The sequence below is a fragment of the Myodes glareolus genome, chromosome 4 (genome assembly GCF_982192425.1).
Source record: "Myodes glareolus chromosome 4, mMyoGla1.1, whole genome shotgun sequence".
Lineage (NCBI taxonomy): Eukaryota > Metazoa > Chordata > Mammalia > Rodentia > Cricetidae > Myodes > Myodes glareolus.
In genome coordinates this window covers 39,268,606-39,292,223 of record NC_142029.1, presented here as the reverse complement: position 1 = coordinate 39,292,223, position 23,618 = coordinate 39,268,606, and the positions used below count along the sequence as shown (strand labels likewise).

The 23,618-nt window shown below is 36.0% G+C and overlaps 1 protein-coding gene across 6 annotated transcripts in view; it reads right to left on the bottom strand.

The window, feature by feature from the left end:
* The window catches only part of Senp6 (SUMO specific peptidase 6), an 88,730-nt gene that overhangs the window by 6,429 nt on the left and 58,683 nt on the right, over positions 1–23,618 (bottom strand). For all 6 annotated transcript variants that reach the window (XM_087905427.1, XM_087905428.1, XM_087905429.1 and 3 more), the window contains 10 exons: positions 21,224–21,391; positions 20,043–20,076; positions 19,585–19,779; positions 17,391–17,617; positions 15,937–16,046; positions 15,738–15,854; positions 13,331–13,450; positions 11,315–11,407; positions 6,725–7,149; positions 911–1,014 (listed from right to left, as the gene is read on the bottom strand). In XM_087905427.1, coding sequence (XP_087761553.1) covers positions 911–1,014; positions 6,725–7,149; positions 11,315–11,407; positions 13,331–13,450; positions 15,738–15,854; positions 15,937–16,046; positions 17,391–17,617; positions 19,585–19,779; positions 20,043–20,076; positions 21,224–21,391 — 1,593 coding nt within the window. The remainder of the gene's footprint in view (positions 1–910; positions 1,015–6,724; positions 7,150–11,314; positions 11,408–13,330; positions 13,451–15,737; positions 15,855–15,936; positions 16,047–17,390; positions 17,618–19,584; positions 19,780–20,042; positions 20,077–21,223; positions 21,392–23,618) is intronic.

The window sequence follows — 23,618 nt, the reverse complement described above, 5'->3', positions numbered from 1 at the left end:
TATAAAGTAAATATAAATAAAAAGAAAACTTAAGGGCTGGAGAGATGGCTCAGAGGTTAAGAGCACTGCCTGCTCTTCCAAAGGTCCTGAGTTCAATTCCCAGCAACCACATGGTGGCTCACAACCATCTGTAATGGGGTCTGGTGCCCTCTTCTGGCCTGCAGCATACACATAGACAATATTGTATACATAATAAATGAATAAATATTAAAAAAAGAAAGAAAACTTAAATAGTATGTTAGATTCTCTTGAATTTTCCTCAGAACTTAAATAAATTACCTCCAAAACTATAATTTATTTTGAAGTGTTTATGATACTTATTAGTATAAATACGATTCAGGAAATAGTATAGCTCACCTATGGTGCTAAATAAATAGTACCTATTCTTAAAGTACATACACATTAAATTGGAAAAGAAAAGTCACTGGATAAGTAAGAAAAAAGGTACTGGGAAAGTGGCAAAAAAATTTTTGATTCTGTGATTCTTATGTATAGTACAATTATGTATACTGTCATAACTGAAAATTTTACCACTTGCCTTTCAGAAATCGTTAGATCAAAGGTCAAAGAATAATCCATAAATGGCTTCAAAAAAACATGATTAACTTTTTATTTTATCCAATGCTGGGCATCTAGCAAATAGCAAATAAGCCCTCTACCACTGAGCTGTACAATCCCTGATCCAAGAGAATTAACTTTATATTAAAAATTTCTCCGGCAGTATTAGAATTCAACCCCTAGATCATATTTCCAACAACAATACTAAAACATGCATCCTGAAAACTTCTAACTAGAAAACTGGGTTTGTTGTGAAATACAACCCAAATACAGAAGCCATGTTGTCTGTCGGTGGCTGAAGGAATAGCTTCTCAGATTTTTTAACAGAGTCTGACAAAGCATCTGATTTTACCGGCTCATCCTGATCCTCTGAGAAGTCAATGAGTTCATCTTCCAGCATTTTGCCACCTTCAGCTGACTGATCACCGTAGTTTAGTCTGATTGTGCTTAAGGCATCTGTATCAATAGGAAACATTGTGTGATAAAAAGCCTATGACCCAGAGGATAGACTATTGAAATGACAGCTGAGGGTACAGAAATCTGCTACAGCATGTAGCACAACATAAAGTAGGTTATTTTTAAATAAAAACATGGATTGCTATAAAATTACCGAACGGTTCTATTACTCTATTATTCAAAATTTATGAAAAAAATTAAAACAAGGTTATATAAATCTGTCTGTTAGCATATTTGGGTATGCCTGATAGTAAACAGAAAGTTTTAAGAGTCTAAAGAAAAATAATTTCCAAATAAAATTACAAACCATGGAATAGAATACAAGATAGAAAATACAGTTTTAAGGTTAAAATTATGAAAACATGAAAAAAAAGGGTTAAAAACAGCACAAATAAATAGATTTGCATGTGAACAAATCAGAAAAAGAGTATGTCGGGTGGGGGTGCTGGCACACACCTTTCATCTCAGCACTCAGAGGCAGAGGCAGGCGATTCTCTGTGATTTCGAGGCCAGCCTGGTCTACAAAGTGAGTTTACTAGTTATAAACAAGATACCCTAACTGCTTATTTTCTAAATTTGGTTAAATTACTATTTTTCAGTAAAATAGTAATTTTACTGAAACGAACTGTACTGTACCCCACAAACGAACTGTAGGTATTGGTACCATAAAAGTAAATGACTTGTAAGAAAAAACTAAATTGATATTCTTAAAAGTTTATTCTAAAAATCAAAATTATTAAAAAGTGATTATTTTGGCAAAAGAAGTTTGTCAAACCAAGTATTTAAAAGAAATTTAAAACTGACCAAAAAACTGAGTCAGAATTTAATATCACATATGTTAATATTGTTTAAAAGAGTGTATAACATCTTAAAACTTCCTAAGAATGACTTTTAGGTATTTTAGGTAGAAAAGTTTACTTCAATCTAGGTTACAAAGCTATATAGTGTTATTTCTTTTATTAACATAAACAAGGTATCTTGAGGAAAAAGATAAGTAAAATGTATTCCTGAAAAAGATATATAAATCAAAATGTGATCATCAGGAACATACTTAAAATAACTAACCAAGCACAATGGTAAACCTTCTGTTATACACAATAACCTCTTCAATTTGTCTGTTTCAGAAATTATTTTAAATTTGCTTAAATAAAAATCTGCACAAATCCTCAGACAAATAACATTAATACAGATTATTTATAGAAGCAAATCATTCTTATTTATAAAGTACTGCTATATCAATACTTACTTTGTACTAATTAATTTCAAAACCCATCCCAAAACAATAAAGTCTATATGGCCTGTCCATTCTGCATGTGTCTGATTCTCATAAGAATGTAGAAGTTAAGAAGGGTGAGTCTCGGTTAGTACTTGAATGGGAGAAAATAATTTAAATAGTTCAGTAATTTAAAAGTATCTTTCTTCCAGGCTGGGTATAGTGGTGCACACCTTTAATAGCTGCACTCAGGAAGCAGAGGTCAGGGGATCTCTGAGTTTGAAGCTGATTGGTCTGTGCAGTGAGTTCTAGGTTCGTCAGGGCTACACAGCAAGGCTCTGTTTTTCTTTTTGTTTTTTTTTTTAAAAAGTGCACATGTATTGGGGTGGGGGAGGCTCCGCAGTTAAGATTAAGAGTTTATTACTGCTCTTCAAAAGAATCCAGGTTCAATTCCCAGCACCCACATCAGGAGGCAATTTCAGCTCTAGGAGGATTCCACCTCCACCTCTGATCTCTGGGGGGACACCTGCACATACCCAACACACACATATGCATTTAAAAACAGATAATATGTGTATCCTTTAAAAAAAAAAAGCAAACATTTATATATTCTTATTCTCTCTCTCGCTCTCTCCCTCGCTCGCTGTGTATACATACTTCTCTGTGTGTAGATCAAAGCATAATGTTCAGGAATCAGTTCTTTCTTTCCGACATCTGGGAGCCAAGAATTGAATCCAGGTTACCAGCCTTGGTGGCAGACACTTACATAGTAAGTCATCTCAGCAACCCAGTAGTTACCTATGTGAGTGTGACTGTAAAATTTAAACCTACATGTTCCTCATGCACTCGATCTGGTCAATTATTTTACATGACGTACAGATGAAAAAAAAATGGCAAGTAGTGGTCTCATACATTAGCTTTCAACAGCTGGCCTTAAAACTGTTGACATAATCCCAATTATTTACTGTTGCATGCTATCTGACACATGTTAATTATATGGATCTGAGAGTTAAAATTATATGAACTATATAAAATATATCTTTTGAACAATATTGCCAGGCCAAACAGAATTTAGCTACTTAGGCAGTAATCAGAGCACAAACTTTTTATAAGCGCCTAACTATTCATGCACCATCACTGTAAGACCAGTTAACCACATTTAGAGAGCACCCTTTCTTACTGTACTTTTGAGCCAATGAGCTCTTCAAGCATATGATAAAAGCTGTGTGTGTTTGGGAAGGGGGAAATCAATCATCTCACTCTAGAGCACCACTTTTCAAACTTTGGGATGCTGCCAGCATTGAATTAAAGTAAGATTTAAAAAACCAGTATTAGTGTTAAGCACTCACACAAACAAGCTGTTTTGTGAAATACTAGTTTTAACAGATATTCCCTTTAATTATAGAGATGTAATTGATATAGGTGCATACATATGAAAGGAAATGACATTACAAGCTACAACAAAGACAAACATGTTAATTATGAAACCTACATAAAACATTATTTTGTACTTCAGACTCCACTAGGGTTTTGAGACTATCTTCAAACAAAACTGTCTACTTAACCAAACAACTTACAGGGGGCACTTTTGGAGGTCCTGCAGTCAGTGTACAAAAAGCCCTAAGCTGTGCTCCAATGCATAAAGTCAGTCACAACATTTATCTGATCTCATATTAAAGTGTACAATCCAGTGGTTTTTATTAGTATAGTCAGCCCTCTCTATCTATGGGCGCTGTCTGTGGATTCGACCAAGTATGGATAAAGAAAATTGAAGGGTGGAGGTTACAGTATGGTGGTGTACGTCTTTAATCCCAGTACAAGGGAAGCAGGCAGATCTCTGTGAGTTCCTGGCCAGCAAGGATACACAGTGAGGCCCATTCTATAAAAAAGATATTGGGGAGAAATTTTTGTGTTTGTATTGAACATGTATATAAGTTCCTTTTCCCGTCTGGTTCTCTGAATAATGCACTGCAGGGAGTGGGAACGCAACTAAGTGAGAGTGCTTGCCTGGCATATACAGGTTCAATCCCTAGCAACACAAATAAAAACTAAGAGTAAAAATAGAGCATAAGCATTATTAAAAACTACATATTTAGAAACTACAATAAATTAGAAGGTTTAAGTAATATAGAGATGTTTTAGAGTTTGGGGAGGATGCAAACATACCATAAATGAACACTAAGCTCAAGGAACTTGAGCATCCATGGGATTTAGGGAACTTTTTTGTGGAGAGTGGGGCTGCAATCAACCTTTCACGAATTCTCAAAAGCAGCCATATATTCACAAGTATGTGTAACTACCACCATCACAATATTATTTTTGATGTTATCATTGAGGTGGTGCTGGGGATTGAATACAGATCCTCACAAAAGCTAGGTAAGACCTCTAACACTCAGCTGATCAACAGTCCTCAAAATCAATTTCAAAGCCTCAAGACAAAATCCCATATTAACATTGTCTCTATATTCCCCACCCTCTTGTCTTTTCCTGTTATTTCATATGAATAATAATTATTTTTTAAAACAAGAATTAAAATGCTAACAATGAAAGAATTAGAGAATACATACTTGCTTGCTTACGTACTTTGCTTAATTGTATTTTAACGAACTAGACTGGAAAATAACCTAGACAATGATTTGATGAGTTTGGCTGTTAATGACCAATTTTGTTTTTCTTGTTTCCTTTCCAGCTCAACTCATAGCTCCAGGACCTTATGGAGCTTATTATATAAAATATCCTATCAAAAGTTCAGCAACATTCTCCTTCTCATACCTTTTTCTTTTCTGGCTTTTTCAGACAGGATTTCAACATAATCCAGGCTGACTTTAAACTTGCCGTATAGCCAGTGCTGGCCATCAATTCCTGATTCTGCACTTCCAAGTGCTGGGATTAGAGGCATGTGCTACCATGCCAGATGTGAAATTCCTAGTTCACCAATACAAAGTGGTAGAGCATCAAAATATGTTCTTTATTTGTAATTTTCCATAATTTTAAATTCCTATTTTTTATAGCCTAGTTAACCTAACAAAAACTTTTAAGATCTACAGTTTAATATTTGCACTGGAGAAATGACATAGTATTATGGATTTTTATGGAACAGATTAAGTTTTTTAATTGACACATAATACCTGAACATATTCTTGGGGTCAGAGATTGTAGCTCGGTGGTAGAGTGTTTGTCTAGTATGTGTGAAGCCCTATGCTTGATAATCAGCAATAAGTGTGAGTATCAAACACAGGGTTAAAGATTCCTGGGAAGAGTAAGATGTTCTGATGCACATGTGCTGGCTAGTTTATGTCATGAGAGGAGGGAACCTTGAATAAAAAAATGCCTCCCTGAGACTGGGCTGTAGGTAAGCATGTAGCACATTTTCTTAATTTAATGACTAATGGGGGAGAGCCCAGCATATTGTGGGTGGGGTCATCCCTAGGCTCCTTGTCCTGAGTTCTACAAGAAAACAAGCTGAGCAAGCTAGTAAGCAGCATCCCTCCAAGGTCTGCATCAGCTCCTGCCTCCCAGTCCCTTCCCTGCTTGAGTTCTTGTCCTAACTTCCTCAAATGATGATCAGTGATCTGGATGCAGAAGCCAAATAAGCCCTTTCCTCTCAAGTTCCTTTTGTCATGGTGTTTTGTCACAGCATTAGTGACCCAAACTACGATAAGGCTGAAGTCAACACACGGAGTATTTGTGGGTGGGAGAGGAAAGCAATTTGTTTTCAAAGAATTTTGATCGTGACTTTTAGATTTCTGTTAAAGAGGTTAGAAATAATAGTTTAATGGAAGAAAGTGAGAACAAATTCACGAGAGCTGAACCAAGTGAAAGGAGAGCGAGGGACAGGGATCCCCACTTTGTCTGAAGGAGGAAGCTTTACTTTCTGCCTTTGGCCATTTGAACTCAATTCACCAATCTAAAAATTGAGAAGACTGAACAGATTTGTCTCATAAGTTAAGCCTGTGCAACTACTGTGTATTTTGAATACAAGAAATTTTTAATTAAGCAAAATGATTCCAAGCTCTTGTAAGTGGAAAATGTGAAGTTTGTATGTCTAGACTGAATACCTCCTTACAGAAATATGTGGGACAGAATTATAAATTTCAAGGTTTATTTTTTCTTTGAATTTTGACTTATTTGTACTTTATATATATGATATCAAGCAGATGAAATTCAAGCCACAGGCAGGCAGTATTATACAATAATTTTAGTGTATCTACAACCAGCTACACAGGAATTTTTCAGTGGAGACTTAAATTTCAGACTGGAGATGCTAGTTCTACTTCTAGGGGTGAAGAGACAAAACTGACTGCACAAGAGACACCGGGAGATTTCTGAGTAGTAAAAGATTCTAAATGTTGGTTGTCGTAGTGATTACATGACTGAGTACATTAATTAATGTTATCATAAGTAAACTCTACCTCAGCAAGCCTCATGAAAGAAAAGACGTAACTTTAACATTTCTACTTTGAACTCTGTTACTCTTTATAATACATCAGTACATACCTGGATGATGCATAGAGTTTAAACATTCATCCTGTAGGCCATTCTCACTTTTAGCTCTATCAATAACTTCCTGGCATGCAGATTTTCCATTACTTGATTCTTCGGTTTCACTTATAGCATAGTTTTTTTTTTTCACACTACATTTGACACTGTATGTGTTTCTCCGATAACAAGGCTCACTTTCTTCCTGTCCAGCACTGGACTCAGTTACAGTTAAGCAATGCTTTCTGTTTAGCATCTTCTTAATCACAGGCTTGGCAGAAGAGTTCTGGGAACAACTGTCCATTTCACTGGCAGAAGAAACACAACTGTCCTCTGCAGCTGAACTTTTTTGCATGACTGCATTTTCATGGTAATGAGGGTTAGGTTCATATTTTGGTTTTTCCAAACCAGGGAAACAAACAACAGCCAAAAACCAGTGTGCACTGTAAAAACAAACAACACTACTAAACATATCATTGGAAAAGCTCATCACAGTTGTTCATAACTATCAATTGAAAATGCTATTTTTACAAATTTGTGAACAGCTATTGATCTTTTTAAAATTCTTATACTGTTTATAACAGTTCTCACTTATTTATTTTCTTAGTGGTTAAAATACCATAATGACCACTAATTTTTTTGCTGCTGTTTTTAGGATTATGTACCCATCATTCATTTTTGCAAACAATCTACTGAATCTTTGTGGAAATAAAGATCCATTCAGATTTTTTTAAAATCATGTCTCTTTCTATTGTTTGGAAAGGCTTATTATAAAAAGTATGTATCTAAATAATCCTTAGGTTTGTGCTATGTTGAAATGTAAATACATAATAATTAAAAGGAAATGGCATTATCTAATCTAGGCATTGTTATAAAAGCTCCATTTAGTAAGGAGTTTTAGCTGTCAAGCACAAATTCATGATAGCACTGTATTAGTTACCACAGCTATCAACTATATAGCCTAATAGTTATTAACAACTTTCATTTACTAGTCAATGGGCAAGCTGCAGATGAAAGAGTACTTATTAGCTGAGTACAATACCTGTCAAGTAGTAGGGTGTCCAATAAATACCTTCTCAGAAGAAAACACTTTTACATCCACGGCTAGGGATCAAACCCAGGGTAAGTTAGGCAAGTACCCTACTACTGAGCTACATCTCTAACCTGAATACCATAGCATCATTAGGTATCTCTTTTTCTTTTTTCCGTATGTATTAGATGATTCCAAGACAGTATTAGGAACAGTGCTATCTCCTCACCTGACAACATTCAGTACAAAGGTAAAGACTGGTTTTGATGTTAGTGCTAAAAGGAAAAATTGAACCTGGTGTGGTTGTGCATGCCATAATCCCAGCACAAAGGAGGCAGAGGTAGAGGCAGGGTGTCTCTTATGAGTTTGAGGCCAGTCAGGTCTAAGAAGCAAGACCCAGGCAAGTTACATAGTGAGACCTTGTCTTAGACAGACAGACAGACACACACAACCACACACACATACAATCTCTCTCTCCCCACCAAAAGGCAAGATGGACAAATAATTCTTTTTATTTAAAAATTTGTCGAGACAGGGTTTCTCTATAGATTTGGAGCCTATCCTGGAACTAGCTCTTGTAGACCAGGCTGGCCTCAAACTCACAGAGATCCACCTGCCGCTCCCTCCCGAATGTTGGGATTAAAGGAGTGTGCCCACCACTGCCTGGCTCTTCTTTCATATTCTTAAAAATTAATTCTATGTATGATGGATTTAGGTCAGGTTAAAGCAGCAGAAATAGTATATCAACATCCTCATTTCAATAATTAAAACATCCTAAGTTCCACCTCAGTTTTGGAAATGTTAATATGTAGAAAAGTGTGTTTCAAAAGCCAGTGCAACGCATGGTGGCAAAAGACTGCACTCTCCCACTTTAGGAAGAAGAACCAAGGGTTCAAGGCCATCTCTGGCTACACATCAAGTCTGAGGACAGCACTAGACTACATGAGATCTTGAAAACCAGTATTTAGGGTGTAATGTGGTAATTTTCAACCTATATTGTTGTGACTGGCTTTATCAATTTGAAATCATAACAATATATGAGGCCATACATTTTTTACTACATCACTAAAAAATTGGCAAAATGCTTCTCCTGACTTAAAGGGTTTTAGGTTTGTAACTTTAAAAAAATAAAACAATAGCAACAACAACAGTCTCTATCTATGTAGACCAGTTCTGGCCTACAACTCAGACACTCGCCTCTAGCCAAGTAACTATATAAATCATTGGTATGAGAAGAGGCTAAAATATAAATTAGGTAATTTTACTATGGCTGGATTATATCCAAATTCTAGGTTTGTGTTCTTTATCAAATACTGTAACAGTTTCTAACAAACAACTTAAAATAAAACAAAAAAAGAAAAAGAAAAAGGAAGAAAAAAAAAAAAAACACCCAGCATCACGAAGTTTGAGAAATGGCTTATTGACTAGAGCACTTACTGCTCTGACAAAGGTCCCAGAATTCAGTTCTCAGCACCCACACGGCACCTTCCAAACATTTTAACTTCAGTTAGGTGAACACACATGAAGACAAGCACTTATACATGTTAAATAAAAACAAATCTTTAAAAACTAAGCATCAGGCTGGGCATGGTGATGTGGGGTTTTAATTCCAGCACTTAGGAGGTGGAGGTAAGTAAATTTTTTTCAGTTCAAGGAGCCTGGCCTAAAGAACTAAGCAAGCCAGGGCTATATATATATAGCGAGACTTTATCCCAAAAAACAAAAAATTAACATCACTACTAAAATGAAGCATATGACAAACCAATGGTGGCCTATCTAGTAACTGGCACACATAAAATATCTGTGGCTTTCATCTCTTAAAGAAATGAAAGTAAGATCTAGATATCTGCAGACTGTTCCCGTGGGTGTAGCCCTCTTGCAGAATCCTGTACTGGCCTGTGCCTCTGTTGGTTCTCCGCCACATATGAGATGACTGGAAGATCAACAGAAACCTCCATTGCCAGCTACAGTGATTATAGTGGCTCTAAGCTATATAGGACTCAAATAGCACTTCAGTTGAACACTTTTGGTATTTCTTTTCTTCCTTCTTTCTTTTTTTTTCTTGGGTGGTGGGGGCATTTCGAGACAAGGTTCTCTGCAGCTTTGGATCCTGTCCTGGAACTAGCTCTTGTAGACCAGGTTGACCTCAAACTCACAGCCGTCTGCCTCTGTCTCCCTTTTCTGCTGGGATTAAAGGCACGGTCACCACCGCACAGTTCACTTTTGTTATTTCTTACAAACAATTTTCTCTTTTCTAAGAAGCTTGTGCTACTTTTTAAGATAAATTCTAAGAAACCTTTATTTCATGCAGAATAAATTTAAACTTGATTTTGAATTTTATTGTGCTATGCATAATCATGTAGTCTTATATAAGTTGTGCTTTACAGCTATAACCGATGCTTTGACTTAAAAAGGGCTGAGGTCTCCTAATAAAAACATTACACATGTGGGCATGCACGTGCATGCATGCACAGTAGTGCTCAGATAGAACTGTAGATCTTTCATAAACTAGCCAAGTAGCCTGCTACTAAGCAATACTTCTAGACCCCAAAACATAGTATTTATTACCTGTTTTAAGAAGGAAGATCTTAATATGTTATCTATATTAACTTCAAATTCTTGTGTTGAAGTGATCTTCGTGCCTAACCCTCCCGAGAAACCGTAACGACAGTCACACATGTCAACAACATTTTAAAGAAAGGGTTTGCTTATATTACCAAGTGAATTAATACACATTTGAAATTTACAATCTAATGTGCACAGCAAGGCTTATTACATATAAACAATCCTACACGATACTAATTTCAGTCACCATTTCTCCAATTATGAAGAGATAAAGGGGCAAGCAAAGTAAGGCATTTCTTGATTTGTTTAAGCAGAGTACAAGAGTAAGTCATAGTCCATGCCATAAAACAAACACCTCTTTGCCGAATAAGAATGGTACTTCTTCACTCAAGCACACTTCTACCTCACTCTCCCCAGATCAATCAATAACCAAATACTTCCAAATGGGCTCTTTAAAGTAAAAGCAAACAAAGAAACACAAACTCTCAAATCTTAATCACGTGAGAAAGCTGTACAATATATCAATACTGCCATAGCCACAGGAGAATAGTAGTGATGTATCTGAGCGTATTTACCAAAGTACTTCTAAGACAACTTCATCCACTTTTCCTTTACTGTTAAATATCAAACTCAAATGAAAGATCCAGATTTTTCTATGTAACCCAATCACTTCTTCAAACAAGGTAATCTCTACACAAGCATCATTTTTAAAAATAACTTTCTTATACTTTATCCAGTAAAATAAAATTAGAAGATGTCTAATATATTCTACAAAATTCTGTTGGGTATTTTTTTCCCCCAAGAGAGGGTTTCTCTCTGTAGCCCTGGCTGTCCAAGAACTTGCTCTGTAGATCAGGCTGGCCTCAAACTCAGGGATCCACCTACCTCTGCCTCCCAAGTGCTGGGATTAAAGGCGGACAGCGTAAAAGAAAATTCTGTATCTTACAGCCAATCGAGAACTGTGCTTACTTTCATAAAACAAGTATTTTTAATACATATAGAATTTTACTTACGCTTCATTAAGGGGTACAAAAATAAAATCCTTCTCAAAAATATCTACATGCCGGGTCCATGTTTTTACTCTCCCATGACGTTTCTGTTGTATTCTGTAAGAAAGAGACAATCACATTCTAAAGTGTCATTGTAGCTACAGCGTCTGTGTAGTGACTTATAAACTACGACACTCAGCTGGGACACCTCAGTTTCACTTCATGTTTTAACAAGTTGAGGAAAGGACACAGTATCTTAAAGTTGAAAACATATAGCTATTTTTCTTTAATGTGTATGAGTGTTTTGCCCATATGTAGAGGTATCACATGAGTGCCTGGTAAGATCAAGTCAGTGGCAGGTATTGGATTCCCTAGAACTGGAGTAAAGATTTCTTGGTGCTGGGAACCAAATCCTAGCCCTCTGCAAGGGCAGTAAGTGCCCTTAACTACTGAGTCATCATTCCAGTCCCATGAACAGACTATCTTAGATGAAACCTGAAAGGGAAGACATGAAACCTCCTAACTGGATCTGCACGGAAGGGTACTGAGTTCATTTTACAACATCCTGGGGAATTTCGGTGCTTCTCCTGGATGAATTTCTGTTGTCTCTACTATTTACTGGTACAGTATTGCTATCAGAAACTATACTGAGGGGCTGGCGAAATGGCTCAGAGAATGCAAGCACTGGCTGCTCTTCCAGAGGTCCTGAGTTCGTTTCAAGGCAACCACATGGTGGCTCACAACTATCTGTAATAAAATCTGGTGCCCTCTTCTGGCACGCAGGGATACATGCAGGCAGAATATTGTATATATAATAAATAAATAAATCTTTAAAAAAAAAAAAGAAACTATAATGAGATACTTATAAGAGCATGACTTATTGGTAAATGAAAGGGAGCTAGCATGTAAAACACGCACTGTTTGTCAATAAACAAAGCAGTACCACAAGCTATGAACAATGTCAAAATCTATCTCAAGTCTATGATATAAAATTAAGAACTTAGTAAACAGTAGAAAGTAGAATTTATATCTGGCATAGCAGCCCCAACTGAAGACGCTTCATGTAGTTACAAGAAGATATGCCAACTCTTGAATTTTTTGACCAATTAAAGCTAAGCGTAAGACCTGAATACCATCACTATATAAAAGAACTGTTAAGAACTTAGAAGTGATAGCAAAACCAAATCTCTGTAATTATCTTGAGAAAAATCATTCTAAGAGCTTATTAAAAGTACAGATTAAGGGGTGAGGATGCAGCCCAGTGGTAAAGAACATCTGTTTGCCTAGCACAAGCAAGGCTCTGGCTCAGTGAACAGCCCATAAGAAGAACAAGAGAAAACAAAACAGATTCCTCTCAGCATCACCGATAACCATCTAAGAAACACAAATAAGAACTATTTGGGATCCACTATTCTAGACATTAGATCTACAACCTCTAAACTCTAGGTATTCTGTAACCATCAGAAAAAAAAAAAATCAAGGTTACCATTTTAAGAGAATGAAACAGAAATGAATTGTATTGGCCAACAGAAATAAAAGGGTTTCTAAAAGTTCTTCTTTAGAACTAGTACAATATTACTAAGGCAGCTGAGCATAAATCCATGAGAAAAATGACAAAACTGAGCTGGCATGATTTTCCTAGTGGTATACTCTAGAAATAAGCACGTGACTACAGAGATCTGTGGGGCTTTTGCTGGGCTTTGTTTTCAAAAATCATGGGCCCTTCATTTTGCATCCATAAATTCAACAAATTGAGGGTAGAAAATATGTTTGAGGGAAAGTATACCCATAAGACACATACAGATCCCTTTCCTTGTCATTACACATTGAAGAACACAGCCTAATATTTAATGTGCTACACTATAGTATGAGTATGCTAGGAAGTATTTGAAACAATATATTTAGGTCAAATGTAAATACTGCAGCATTTCATCTACAGGACACGAATGCCTGTAAATTTGATCTAATGTGAGATATGGGGCACTAATAACTATGATACTAAGGAATAACTACTGAATGAATTGTTAAGATTTGACTTACGATAGGTTAGTTGTCTCAGCATTTCTTCTCTCTCTCTGATTAAGGCGTTTATAGAAAAAAGAACTGAATATATGAATTCGATCAGCATCTTCTTTCCTCAGTTTTTCAAGCACCAAGTATCTATTTTAAGTGAAAACAGTTATCATATAATGGATCACAGGCCCACTCGACAGACAACAGTCAAGCATTTATTTAGCCACCATAATCACTATTTCTAAGAAATGAAGTTTACTTCACATACCAGATGCAACAGTCACCAAAATACCTTTAAATAATGGAAAGTATTTCATATATTTTTGTGTATTTATGTGTGCCTGGGGCCCAGAGAGGCCAGAAGAGGCTACTACTGGATTCCCTGGAAATGGAGTCAAAGATAGCTGTAAGCTGCCACATGGGTGCTAGAGACTGAACCTGAGTCATCTGCAAAAACAGCCAAGTGCTCTTAACTGCTAAGGCATCTTTTCAGCCTCTAAATTCATGCCTTTAAAATACATTAATTATCCTGTATCACTCTATTATATCATGGACTGGCTGGCCAGCAAATTCTGTGGATCTGTTTGTCTCTTCTCTCCCTTCCCTGCTGCTGGGATGACAGGCAAGTACACAAGAGCTGGGGATTCAAGCTGAGGGCTCCTTCTTCCAGAGCTAGCACTCTTACCCACTGAACCATAGCCCTAGTCACAAGACCCTTTCTCAAACAATTAAAATAAGAAGTTGGAAAAACACCAGCAGTTAAAGGTGTTTCCTGCTCTTCCAGAGGGCGCCAGTTAAGTTCCTACCATCTACTTTGGCAGCTTAAAACTCTCTATAACTCCAGATCCTGAAGATCTGACACTCTTCAGGCTTTGGTGGGTACCTGTGCACACGCCTACACACACAAACACATACACACATGTCCACACACACACACCTTAAAAAAAACTGTAACAAGACCCCACAGAATGAGAAAAACTGTCCTTTTATTTCACTTCTAAAAAACATGTTTAAAGTATGTATGTATTTTCCTAGATTTCCAATATTAACTGCAAAAGTTTTACATCAGAGATTTAATTGTAGTGGGATAATCGTTAATTAATCTATAAAATTTAATTGGAAACTTAGCTATAAACATGAGTTCTGAATAAAGTCGGGATTACAAACTAAATTTTTAGTATAATATAAAACCAAGATTATCCTATTTCAGTATGAGTCACAAACAATAACAAAATTATCAGGAGTCAGTTGGCAGAGTGCTTGCTTAGCATGTATGAAGCCCTAAGTTTATTCTCCAAACAGCACACAAGCAAGGTTTTAGTTCTTTGCTGGGTCAGGGTGGTAGTCCTGTGATCCCAGCAAGATCAGAAGACCAAGGTCATCCTTGGCTACACAATAAGTTTGAGGTCATCTCGGGATACATAAGACTCTGTTGCAATGTAATAATATTATTAATAATAAAAAACTCATAATATTAAATATAGAGTTAAAGGATTAAAAGTAAAAGGATAAAATGCTTGCCAAGAAAATTAAAAGAAATATCTCTACTGTCAACAAAGCAGACTCAAGAACAGATCATGAATAAGAAAAGAGTATCACATAATGATAAAGGTTAATTCTACAAGATATAAAAGCACATTTTCCTTCCAATAGAGTTTCAAACTACAGATGGCTTTAAAGACAAGATAGCTGGAAATTTCAACAATCCTCTGTAATAATTTTATAGAACAATTAGATATAAAACCTGTAAGATTTTCTCATGCTAGCCAAGCAAGCGTTTTTATCCAAGCCAACTTAAGTTATAAACCCATTCAAAACATTAAAAATATGTTATTCATGTTTTATGTTTTGTGTGCATGTGAGTGCTGGAGCCAATGGAGGTCAGAAGACTGAATCAGATCCCTTGGAGCTGGAGTTACCTGTCTTTTCCCTCCCAAAGTATTAGGTGAATTCCACTACTAGGCTATTAAATCAATTTTGTAGGTTTCAAAACACATTTTGAGTTATGAGATATACTGAAATAAACCAGAGAACAATAGCCCACATATAAGAAGGATAAGTATTATTTTGTTTCATGTATGTAGGCCTTTTCATTACACATACCAGAAAATACACATAAGTTAATATTTATGAAAACTGTGCTAAACTGCCTCACATACACTGCTACTTCATTCAAGTCTTACAACCCTTTATTCTCACTTTTAAAATGTGGAAACAAAGGTACAATAAAGTACTTGAGTAGAAGATTATATTGAGTAGAGGATATATAATATATAAGTTATATTATGTTGAGTAGAGGATATACTCAAGTATCAGAGCATATTGCAGTAATAAAAATTCCAATCAAAGTAGTATGACTTTCAAAAAGAAAGATTTAAAAAATATGCAATGGCAGAATATGTTTAAAGGTTTACTAATAAGTTAGCAAACTTACTTCAAATAAAAGTCGATAATAACATCATTTAAAAACTCTCCTTCACTTAGACAGTGCAGGTCCTCATTAGTAACAGAGATGCCTCCCTTAGCCGGAGGTGGTGGATACACTATCAATCTATAATAAAGGAAGGAGAAGGCATTACTAAACACAGAAACAGATATTTTTAAGTACTGCAAACATAAAAGAATTTTCTCACTTTTCTACAGGGCCAATGAAGATAGTGTGGCTCTCTCCAGTTTCTTCATCATCATCAAAAAACTGCAATTCTTGTTTGTTTCTGAGCTGTATTTTAGATTCAAAGGATACCTGGCAGAGAAAAATACCAATTTGTGAAGTTAATTGAGATTTTTTAAAAAAATAAATAAATGAATAAATGAATAAATAAATAAATAGAGCAAGGCAGAAAAGGTGCTTCAATGGAAAATGCACAGTACTCAGGAGATGTGGGTAGGCTCACTTGCAGGCTTCAAACAGCCTGGTCTCCAAAGTTAGTTTGCAGGTAGCCAGGGCTATACAGGAAGATCCTGCCTCAAAATATGATATATTATGAGATATATAGAAAATGACTCAGGACTGAGAAACAATAAAAAGCCACTTTCACTTTAAGCTTCCAGACAATATATAATAATGGTTTCCCAATTTCTTATTTCTACTATTTATATCAAATAAGTCTGGTAAGATTTGAAGAACCTCTGAAGTAAAACAAATCCCAAAGTTGTTTTTTTCTGACAGCAGTGGAGACCTACCTTAGTTCAAAGGCTAGACAGTCTGCAGGAAGTGGGAGCACAGGCACTGAGAACATACAGTTTAGCGAGCTTAAGAGTTACTCAAGGGAACCCTGAGTCCATGTCACCTGCTTAGTGGTTTTATCAACTGCAAAAGAGGCAAAATTTGCCCTTCTCCCCTTCCCTGCCTCCCACTCCATGTATGAGGTCTAATTCACTTTCAAGGCTGTGACTTAGGGATAGATATACAGTCCATTGGAAATAAGGAATAACTTCGCAAGATAGCAATAAAAAGAAAAGTTTGTCACGCATGGTGGTAGCCAGGTTGAGAGATTTATTCCCAATAAACTAAGCAAACTTCACAATTCAAAACTAGCAAAACCCAAAAGCTACAGACATGATGCAGTTCTACCATGGCCTATGGTTCATGCAGCTTGAGAGTTTAACACTGAGGCATCTCTAGATGACTGCATGCACTGTCTGACAAAGTCAGACTATCTCCTTTACTTCATTCTGTTAAAACAATGTGTGCTACACACAGGGACCTAAACCTCAGCTCCAGACACAGGGTTAACACTCTTATTTGAATGAGCAGTATCTGTATACATATGCTCAGAGTGCAGTACAGAGGAAAAAAATGGGAGAAAAAGAAAAGAGTGTGGAAAGGAACTGAAAGATTCCAAAACTTGTACCAAATGCTGTTTTAAAATTAAATTAAATTTTAAAATGAAACTTTTAAAGCTTAACATTAAAATGAACAATATTAAAACATTTCATTTTAAAATTACTCATTATTATTGAGGGTGTAGCTCAATGGTAAGGTATCTGCCTAGCATATAAGCCCTGGGTTTGATCCCCAGCATCACAAAAAACAAACAGAATTACCCATCGTTTAAATTACTGTAAAATTTTTAAATATAATTACAGTTTTCACTTTGTTCTCTTTTTGCACACAATTTCCTTTGATGCTTTCTTCATAGCTTCTTGTACAGGCAACAAGTCTGCTATTGGCTTCTTCAAAAGGAATTTTCGCAAAAAAGTTGCAAATATTATTCTTTATACCAATGTCAGTAATGATACTTTCAAAGACCACATTTGCCTGAGGATCAAGGCCAGTTTGAAAAATTAAAATAATGTACTGTTCTTCTAAACCTGTAAAGAAATAAATATAACTATAAGGCTGAAAGAATAAAAGTAAGCAATAAACAATTTTAGAGCATATCAACAAGTGACGGGATAGTAACTCGTGCCTTTAATTCCAGCACCTGTATAGTGAAGGCAGGAGGATTGCCAAGAGTTTGTGGAAAGCCTAGGCTATACAGTGAATACTGAAACTCTCTCTCTCTCTCTGGCAAAAAGAAAAAGAAAAGAAAAGAGAAGAGAAGAGAAGAGAAGAGAAGAGAAGAGAAGAGAAGAGAAGAGAAGAGAAGAGAAGAGAAGAGAAGAGAAGAGAAGAGAAGAGAAGAGAAGAGAAGAGAAGAGAAGAGAAGAGAAGAGGAAGGAAAGAAAGAAAGAAAGAAAGAAAGAAAGAAAGAAAGAAAGAAAGAAAGAAAGAAAGAAAGAAAGAAAGAAAGAAAGAAAGAAAAAGTCAACGAGGGTTGGGGAGTAATTCAGTCACTAAAGTGCTTGTCATCCAAGCATGAGAAAGAACCTTGGTTGATTTTCAGACCCACAGAAAAAGTTGGGCGTGATGGGACAGGTTTGTGATCCCAGTGTGGGGAGAATGAAGCAGGCAGATCTGTGTTTTGCACACCCACGTGTCTAACCTACGTAAGTCTCAGAGCAGCGAAAGACACTGTTTCAAAAGTTTCACAATACCTGAGGTTGACCTCGGGCTTCTACATCTCTGTGCATGCGCACACATGTGCATTTGCACACACAAATAAGATGAGTACCAACTAATTATTTTCTAGGTGATTACTAGTTCAGGAATATAATTCAAAACAGTGCAACACACAGGGGACACAATAAATACAAGAAAAATGAGCAGTGTTACCTAGAAATGTTAACTAAGTTATCAAAACAAAAAGAAAAACAGATCTAGCACTAGGACATGAACAAGGCTATTAATAAATAAAAGTAATCTGCTTCCTCTAAAGCAATAGTTCTCGACCAGAAGGTTATGATCCACACAGGGGTCACAAATCAGATATTTACACTATGATTCATAACTAGCAAAATTAGTTATGAAGTAGTAACAAAATAATTTTATGGTTGTGGGAGGGTTACAACATGTAGAACTGTATTAAAGGGTGGCAGCATTAGGAAGGTTGAGAACCCACAGTTCTAAAAGGATTAAAACAAATTCATAATAATAAATAAATATCAATTACCAAGAATAATGAGGAAAATGTCAACCATGCAGTCTTATCTCCAGAAGAGACCTGCAAAGCTGGTGGTCACTAATGTGTCAGTTTTTACAGATATATTAGCATTTGCTCACTGCTAAGCTGAAGCTGCAATTAATGCTAAAATGTATTGACTTTTTTTATAAATTATTTTTATTGTGTGTATGTGTGTTGCTTGCCTTCATGTATGTCATATAGGATTTATGTTCCAGGTGCCCACAGAGGGCAGAAGAGGACATCACACCTCTTAGAATTGGAGTTACAGAGAGTTGTGAGCTGTCATGTCAGTTCTGGGGGAAAAAAACACTCTACAAAAGCACTAAGTGCTCCTGACCACTGAACCATCTCTCCAGCCCAAAATATGCTTATCTATAAAGAACTGCATCTATTTAAAGGATAAATATCTCTTCCACGAACTTCAAAGCCGCCCTAGTTCCAGCTTTACAGACAAACTTAACAGCAGTCACACCAGTTAAATTCATTTTACTTAATGTTACAGACTTCAGATCTTTTGAGGTTTAACCCAATTTGCAAACTTTTTAAATGGTTTAGCTAAATCTAGATTTTTATCTTTGACCCTTCTACTTTCTGTCGGCTTTTCTGTGGTATCATATACTATATGACACCAAATGAAAGAAGTGATGACTGATCTGAAAACCACTGCTTCAACTTCTCAGGATGGACTGATAAAACCTTCCACTCTCCAAAATACTCCTATTCTGCAACTCAGCAGACCTTCTATCTTAGTTGTAATTTGTCTACAACACTTACTTGTTAACCTGTTCATTCCTTTACAATCATTCCAAGCTTTATCTTCTTTATTCATTTGCAGCTGCATGCTCAGCTTTTGATAAACTGATGGTATTGCCTGGAGGAATACTACTGGTAATTTCCGGACATTACACCATTCACATTTAGTTAGATCAGAGGTATTTAAAATAATCTCTACAGGATCACTATCTGGTCCTACAGGGAAAGAATGAAAAGTGAAAAAAGAGTAAATTTTTAAGCTGGTACACCATAAATGGAGGGACTACAAGCTTAGAATTCATCATTCACCATACTCTATAAACTATGCTTAAGAACTTCAAGCTGGGGATAAAGACCCAAGCCCTTTATAAGATGTATTAATTTTTAAGATTAATTAATTTCTACAAATATGTGTTACTATAAAAACTGGACCAGTGTAGACAAAACTTTAGTGAATGTGCAGATAAAAAATAACTTACCATCTAGATGTATCTTGATTGCCTCTAAAGAAAACTTAAAAGAAAAAAAAGAGAAATTAGTACTGATGTTAGACTTAAGGGAGATTATATTCTGCATACTCTTAATGGCATCAACAGTCCAAACGTGTACAAACGGCAGAGAAGCTGAGCCAGACACCATGTACTTAAATCTAGATGAGACAGCCACCCCCCAAAAAGAAAAAAATCTCAGATATTCTGAACTTTTATTAGAGAAGGTGACAGAATATTACAATGTTCATTAAGTTACTATTTCTACACATCTATACTATTTTTATACATTATATTTTTACTTTTAAAAAGGCACATAGAAGGGCAGCAGTCATTACTTCATCCTCAAATCCTTCAGCATAAATTTTCTCAAAACAAAAATATTTTCCTACCAACTAAAACATCACCAGCACATCTAAGAAATCAAGACTAACTTCTTCAACATAGTTTATCCTTAAATTTCCATAAATGCTCACAATTATTCACTGATCCTTGTTACTCTGTCAATATTATACAGCACATACACTGTGTCTACTTTACACTAGAAACTTGCCTCTCCAGTCTTTACGACATGAATGGCTGTTATGTGAACTAAGTTATACAAAAATGTAATCTCCAATTCCATTTCCAAATATATTTCCAGTGTAAGTAACAATGGATGATGTGCTAATAGCCCGCACTATCATACTGCAAGCGTCAGGCTGTCCCACCGTGATGGTAAGCGTATTCACCTGGCCTCAGCATCCTTAGTGTGTGGATTATCTTTTACCCAATGGTCTTGGCATCCACTGATATTACATCTTTGAATCATTTTAGTGGTTATAAAATGGTTTAATTTTATTCAGGTGTTGATGGCGCACGGCTTGAATCCCAGCAATCAGGAGAAAGAGGCAGGTGGATTTCTGAGTTCAAGGTCAGCCTTGTCTACAAAGTGAGTTCCAAGACTTGCCTCTCCTACAGTAAATTTCACACCAATTTACATTGTATCTGCATAACTACTAGTCTTTTCTGGGTTACTATTTATATAATCTTAAAGCAATCCATAATCTGTAAGTAGTTTTGATATTTGATTAACTTCAATAATTTAACAAACTTTAAATACTATTGATTAATCTCGTCAGTGGTATTTGAGTCTTGGTACTAGTACAGCCACAGTTTACAAAAGTACTTACAATTACAGGTTCTACCAATAGTTGGAAGAGCGTTCCAACTCGTATACTTCGGCAGTTTAAAATGACACTTGAAAAGTTTTTGGGGGGTGACAGTGGCATAGAGTGAATTAAAGTTCCGTGAGTGTTTATTTTGCGACGTTTTAGAGGTGTGCTGATGGGATTGCCGAGCTGAAAAGGGAAAGAAAATATGACACAGTAAGGTACTGTAAGAAGGCTGCAAACCAAACACACATGCACAACACTACATGGACTGACTGTCCTTCCTCAGCGTGAGAGGAAATAGAAATTATGGCTACAATATAAATTTGCAGGTTATGAGTTTAAATTCAAGCATGGTAGTCAGGAATGAAACTCACAAATCACACTAGGTATGTTCAACACAAGTCAAAATATCAACTAATGAATTAGTAACTTCCTTAAGTTTCAGTGTCCTAAAATGAAAAGCACTGAGGGCTAAGGTTGCCTCTATTCAGAAGAGTAAAGTCCCTGGGTCAGGTCAAAGGTAAATTGATGCATAGACAAGCTGTTGGGTGAGCGCCAGTGATGAGAAATAGTGCTGGAACTGAAGACAAAGCGTCATTACTTAGAAAGCGAGTAAGAGAATATTAACAGTTTAAAAAGGATATCTTACTGGTATGGCTCACTGGTATGGTATGAAACCACTCAGTAGATAAAGGCAACTCTGCTCACCTGAGTTCAAACCCACACAACTTACACGGATGAAAGAAAGAACGAACTCTGCTAGCTGTCCTCTAAGTTTGCACTTGTATTGAGGCAAGTGAACACCCACACATATTAAATAAACAAATGTTTAATAAATACCAGAATTATTTCATACTCACAAATGCAAACAATATTTTATATTTACAATTTCAATTAAAATTGTTTACATAAATCACATATACCTTATCTGAATGTGTGTTATCAGAATTGTTTCAGATTTAGGAATATTTTTGCATACATTTTACTAGTTGAACACTCATAATCTCAAAATCACAAATTAAAACCCACCTAACTAAGTTTCGCTCTTTGGAGCACTTCAGACTCAAATTTTCCATAACCTGCAATAACCATATTAGTGCAGAATAAACATGATCTGAACAGAAAAATTTTTTAAAATTTCAAACCAAACCAAACAACAAAATCCATGTACCCTATATAGACAGACAACAGTCCCATTATTATTCTGAGATACTTCTAGGGTCTGCCATAGAACAAAATACACAAAAAGCAGTAAGTATACAATGTCCTTCAAACACCACACGAAGTCATCAGTGTAAGCAAAGGCAGAGTTTCAGGATATAAAATAAATCAATAAAATCAACAGTGTTGCCATATACCTACAGCCAATTATCTAAAATGAAAATAAAAATAAAATAACAGCAGCTACAAGAAAATAAAACATCCAGACATAAAATTAGGCAAGAATGTTAATATATGTATGAAAAGAAACTGAAGACATACAAACAGAGGAAAAGGCATTGTAGGTTCAGGGAGAAGAATCAGTATCATTACAATATACACATCAACCAAAATATAGTTTCAGAGTCAATGCAAGAGTCAATTCGAAGATCTGGGAGGAAAAACAAAGGACAAAAACAAAAATCTAAAACAAATCTTGCTGGGCAGTGGTGGTGCATGCCTTTAATCCTGGCACTTGGGAGGCAGTGGCAGGTTGATCTCTGTGAGTTCGAGGTCAACCTGGTCTACAAAAGCTAGTTCCAGAAAAGGCTCCAAAGCTACAGAAAAACCCATAACACTTTTTTTTATTTTACTTTTTTGGCTTTTTGACACAGGGTTTCTCTGTATAGCCTTTGATGTCCTGGAACTCACTCTGTAGACCAAATCTTTGTGTAGCCTTTGATGCCCTCATACTCAGATTCACAGAGATTGGCCTGCCTCTTTCTCCCGAAGGGTAGGATTAAAGGACTGAGCCCCCACCTCAGTGCTGCAAATCTTAATACTTTATATGCAACTATGCAATAAAAGGCGGGGAGAGAAATCCCTGAATATTACAGTCATCTTGAGGAAGAAAAAATATATTCCACAGCCATAGTAATAAAAATGGCATGGTAGTGAAATTAACACACACCAACAGGCCAACCAATAGTCCAGTGGAGTAGAATAAAAAACCTGGAAGTAATTAAATTCATGTTTTTACACTCAAATAATTTTTTTTGCCTCTCCATTTTAGTTACTGAGTATGTAAATGTATGCACAGTACTGGAGGGGGAAAGGGAAAAGCTTGAGAGATGGTTTTGATTATTGTGCACGCTGGGAATTGATCTCTTGTCTGACCTTAGCCTTTAACAATGGAGCTATCATTTCAGCCCTTCTTTTGCTTTTTTTTTTTTTTGAGACTGGATCTTTGTATAGTCTTTGATGCCCTCATACT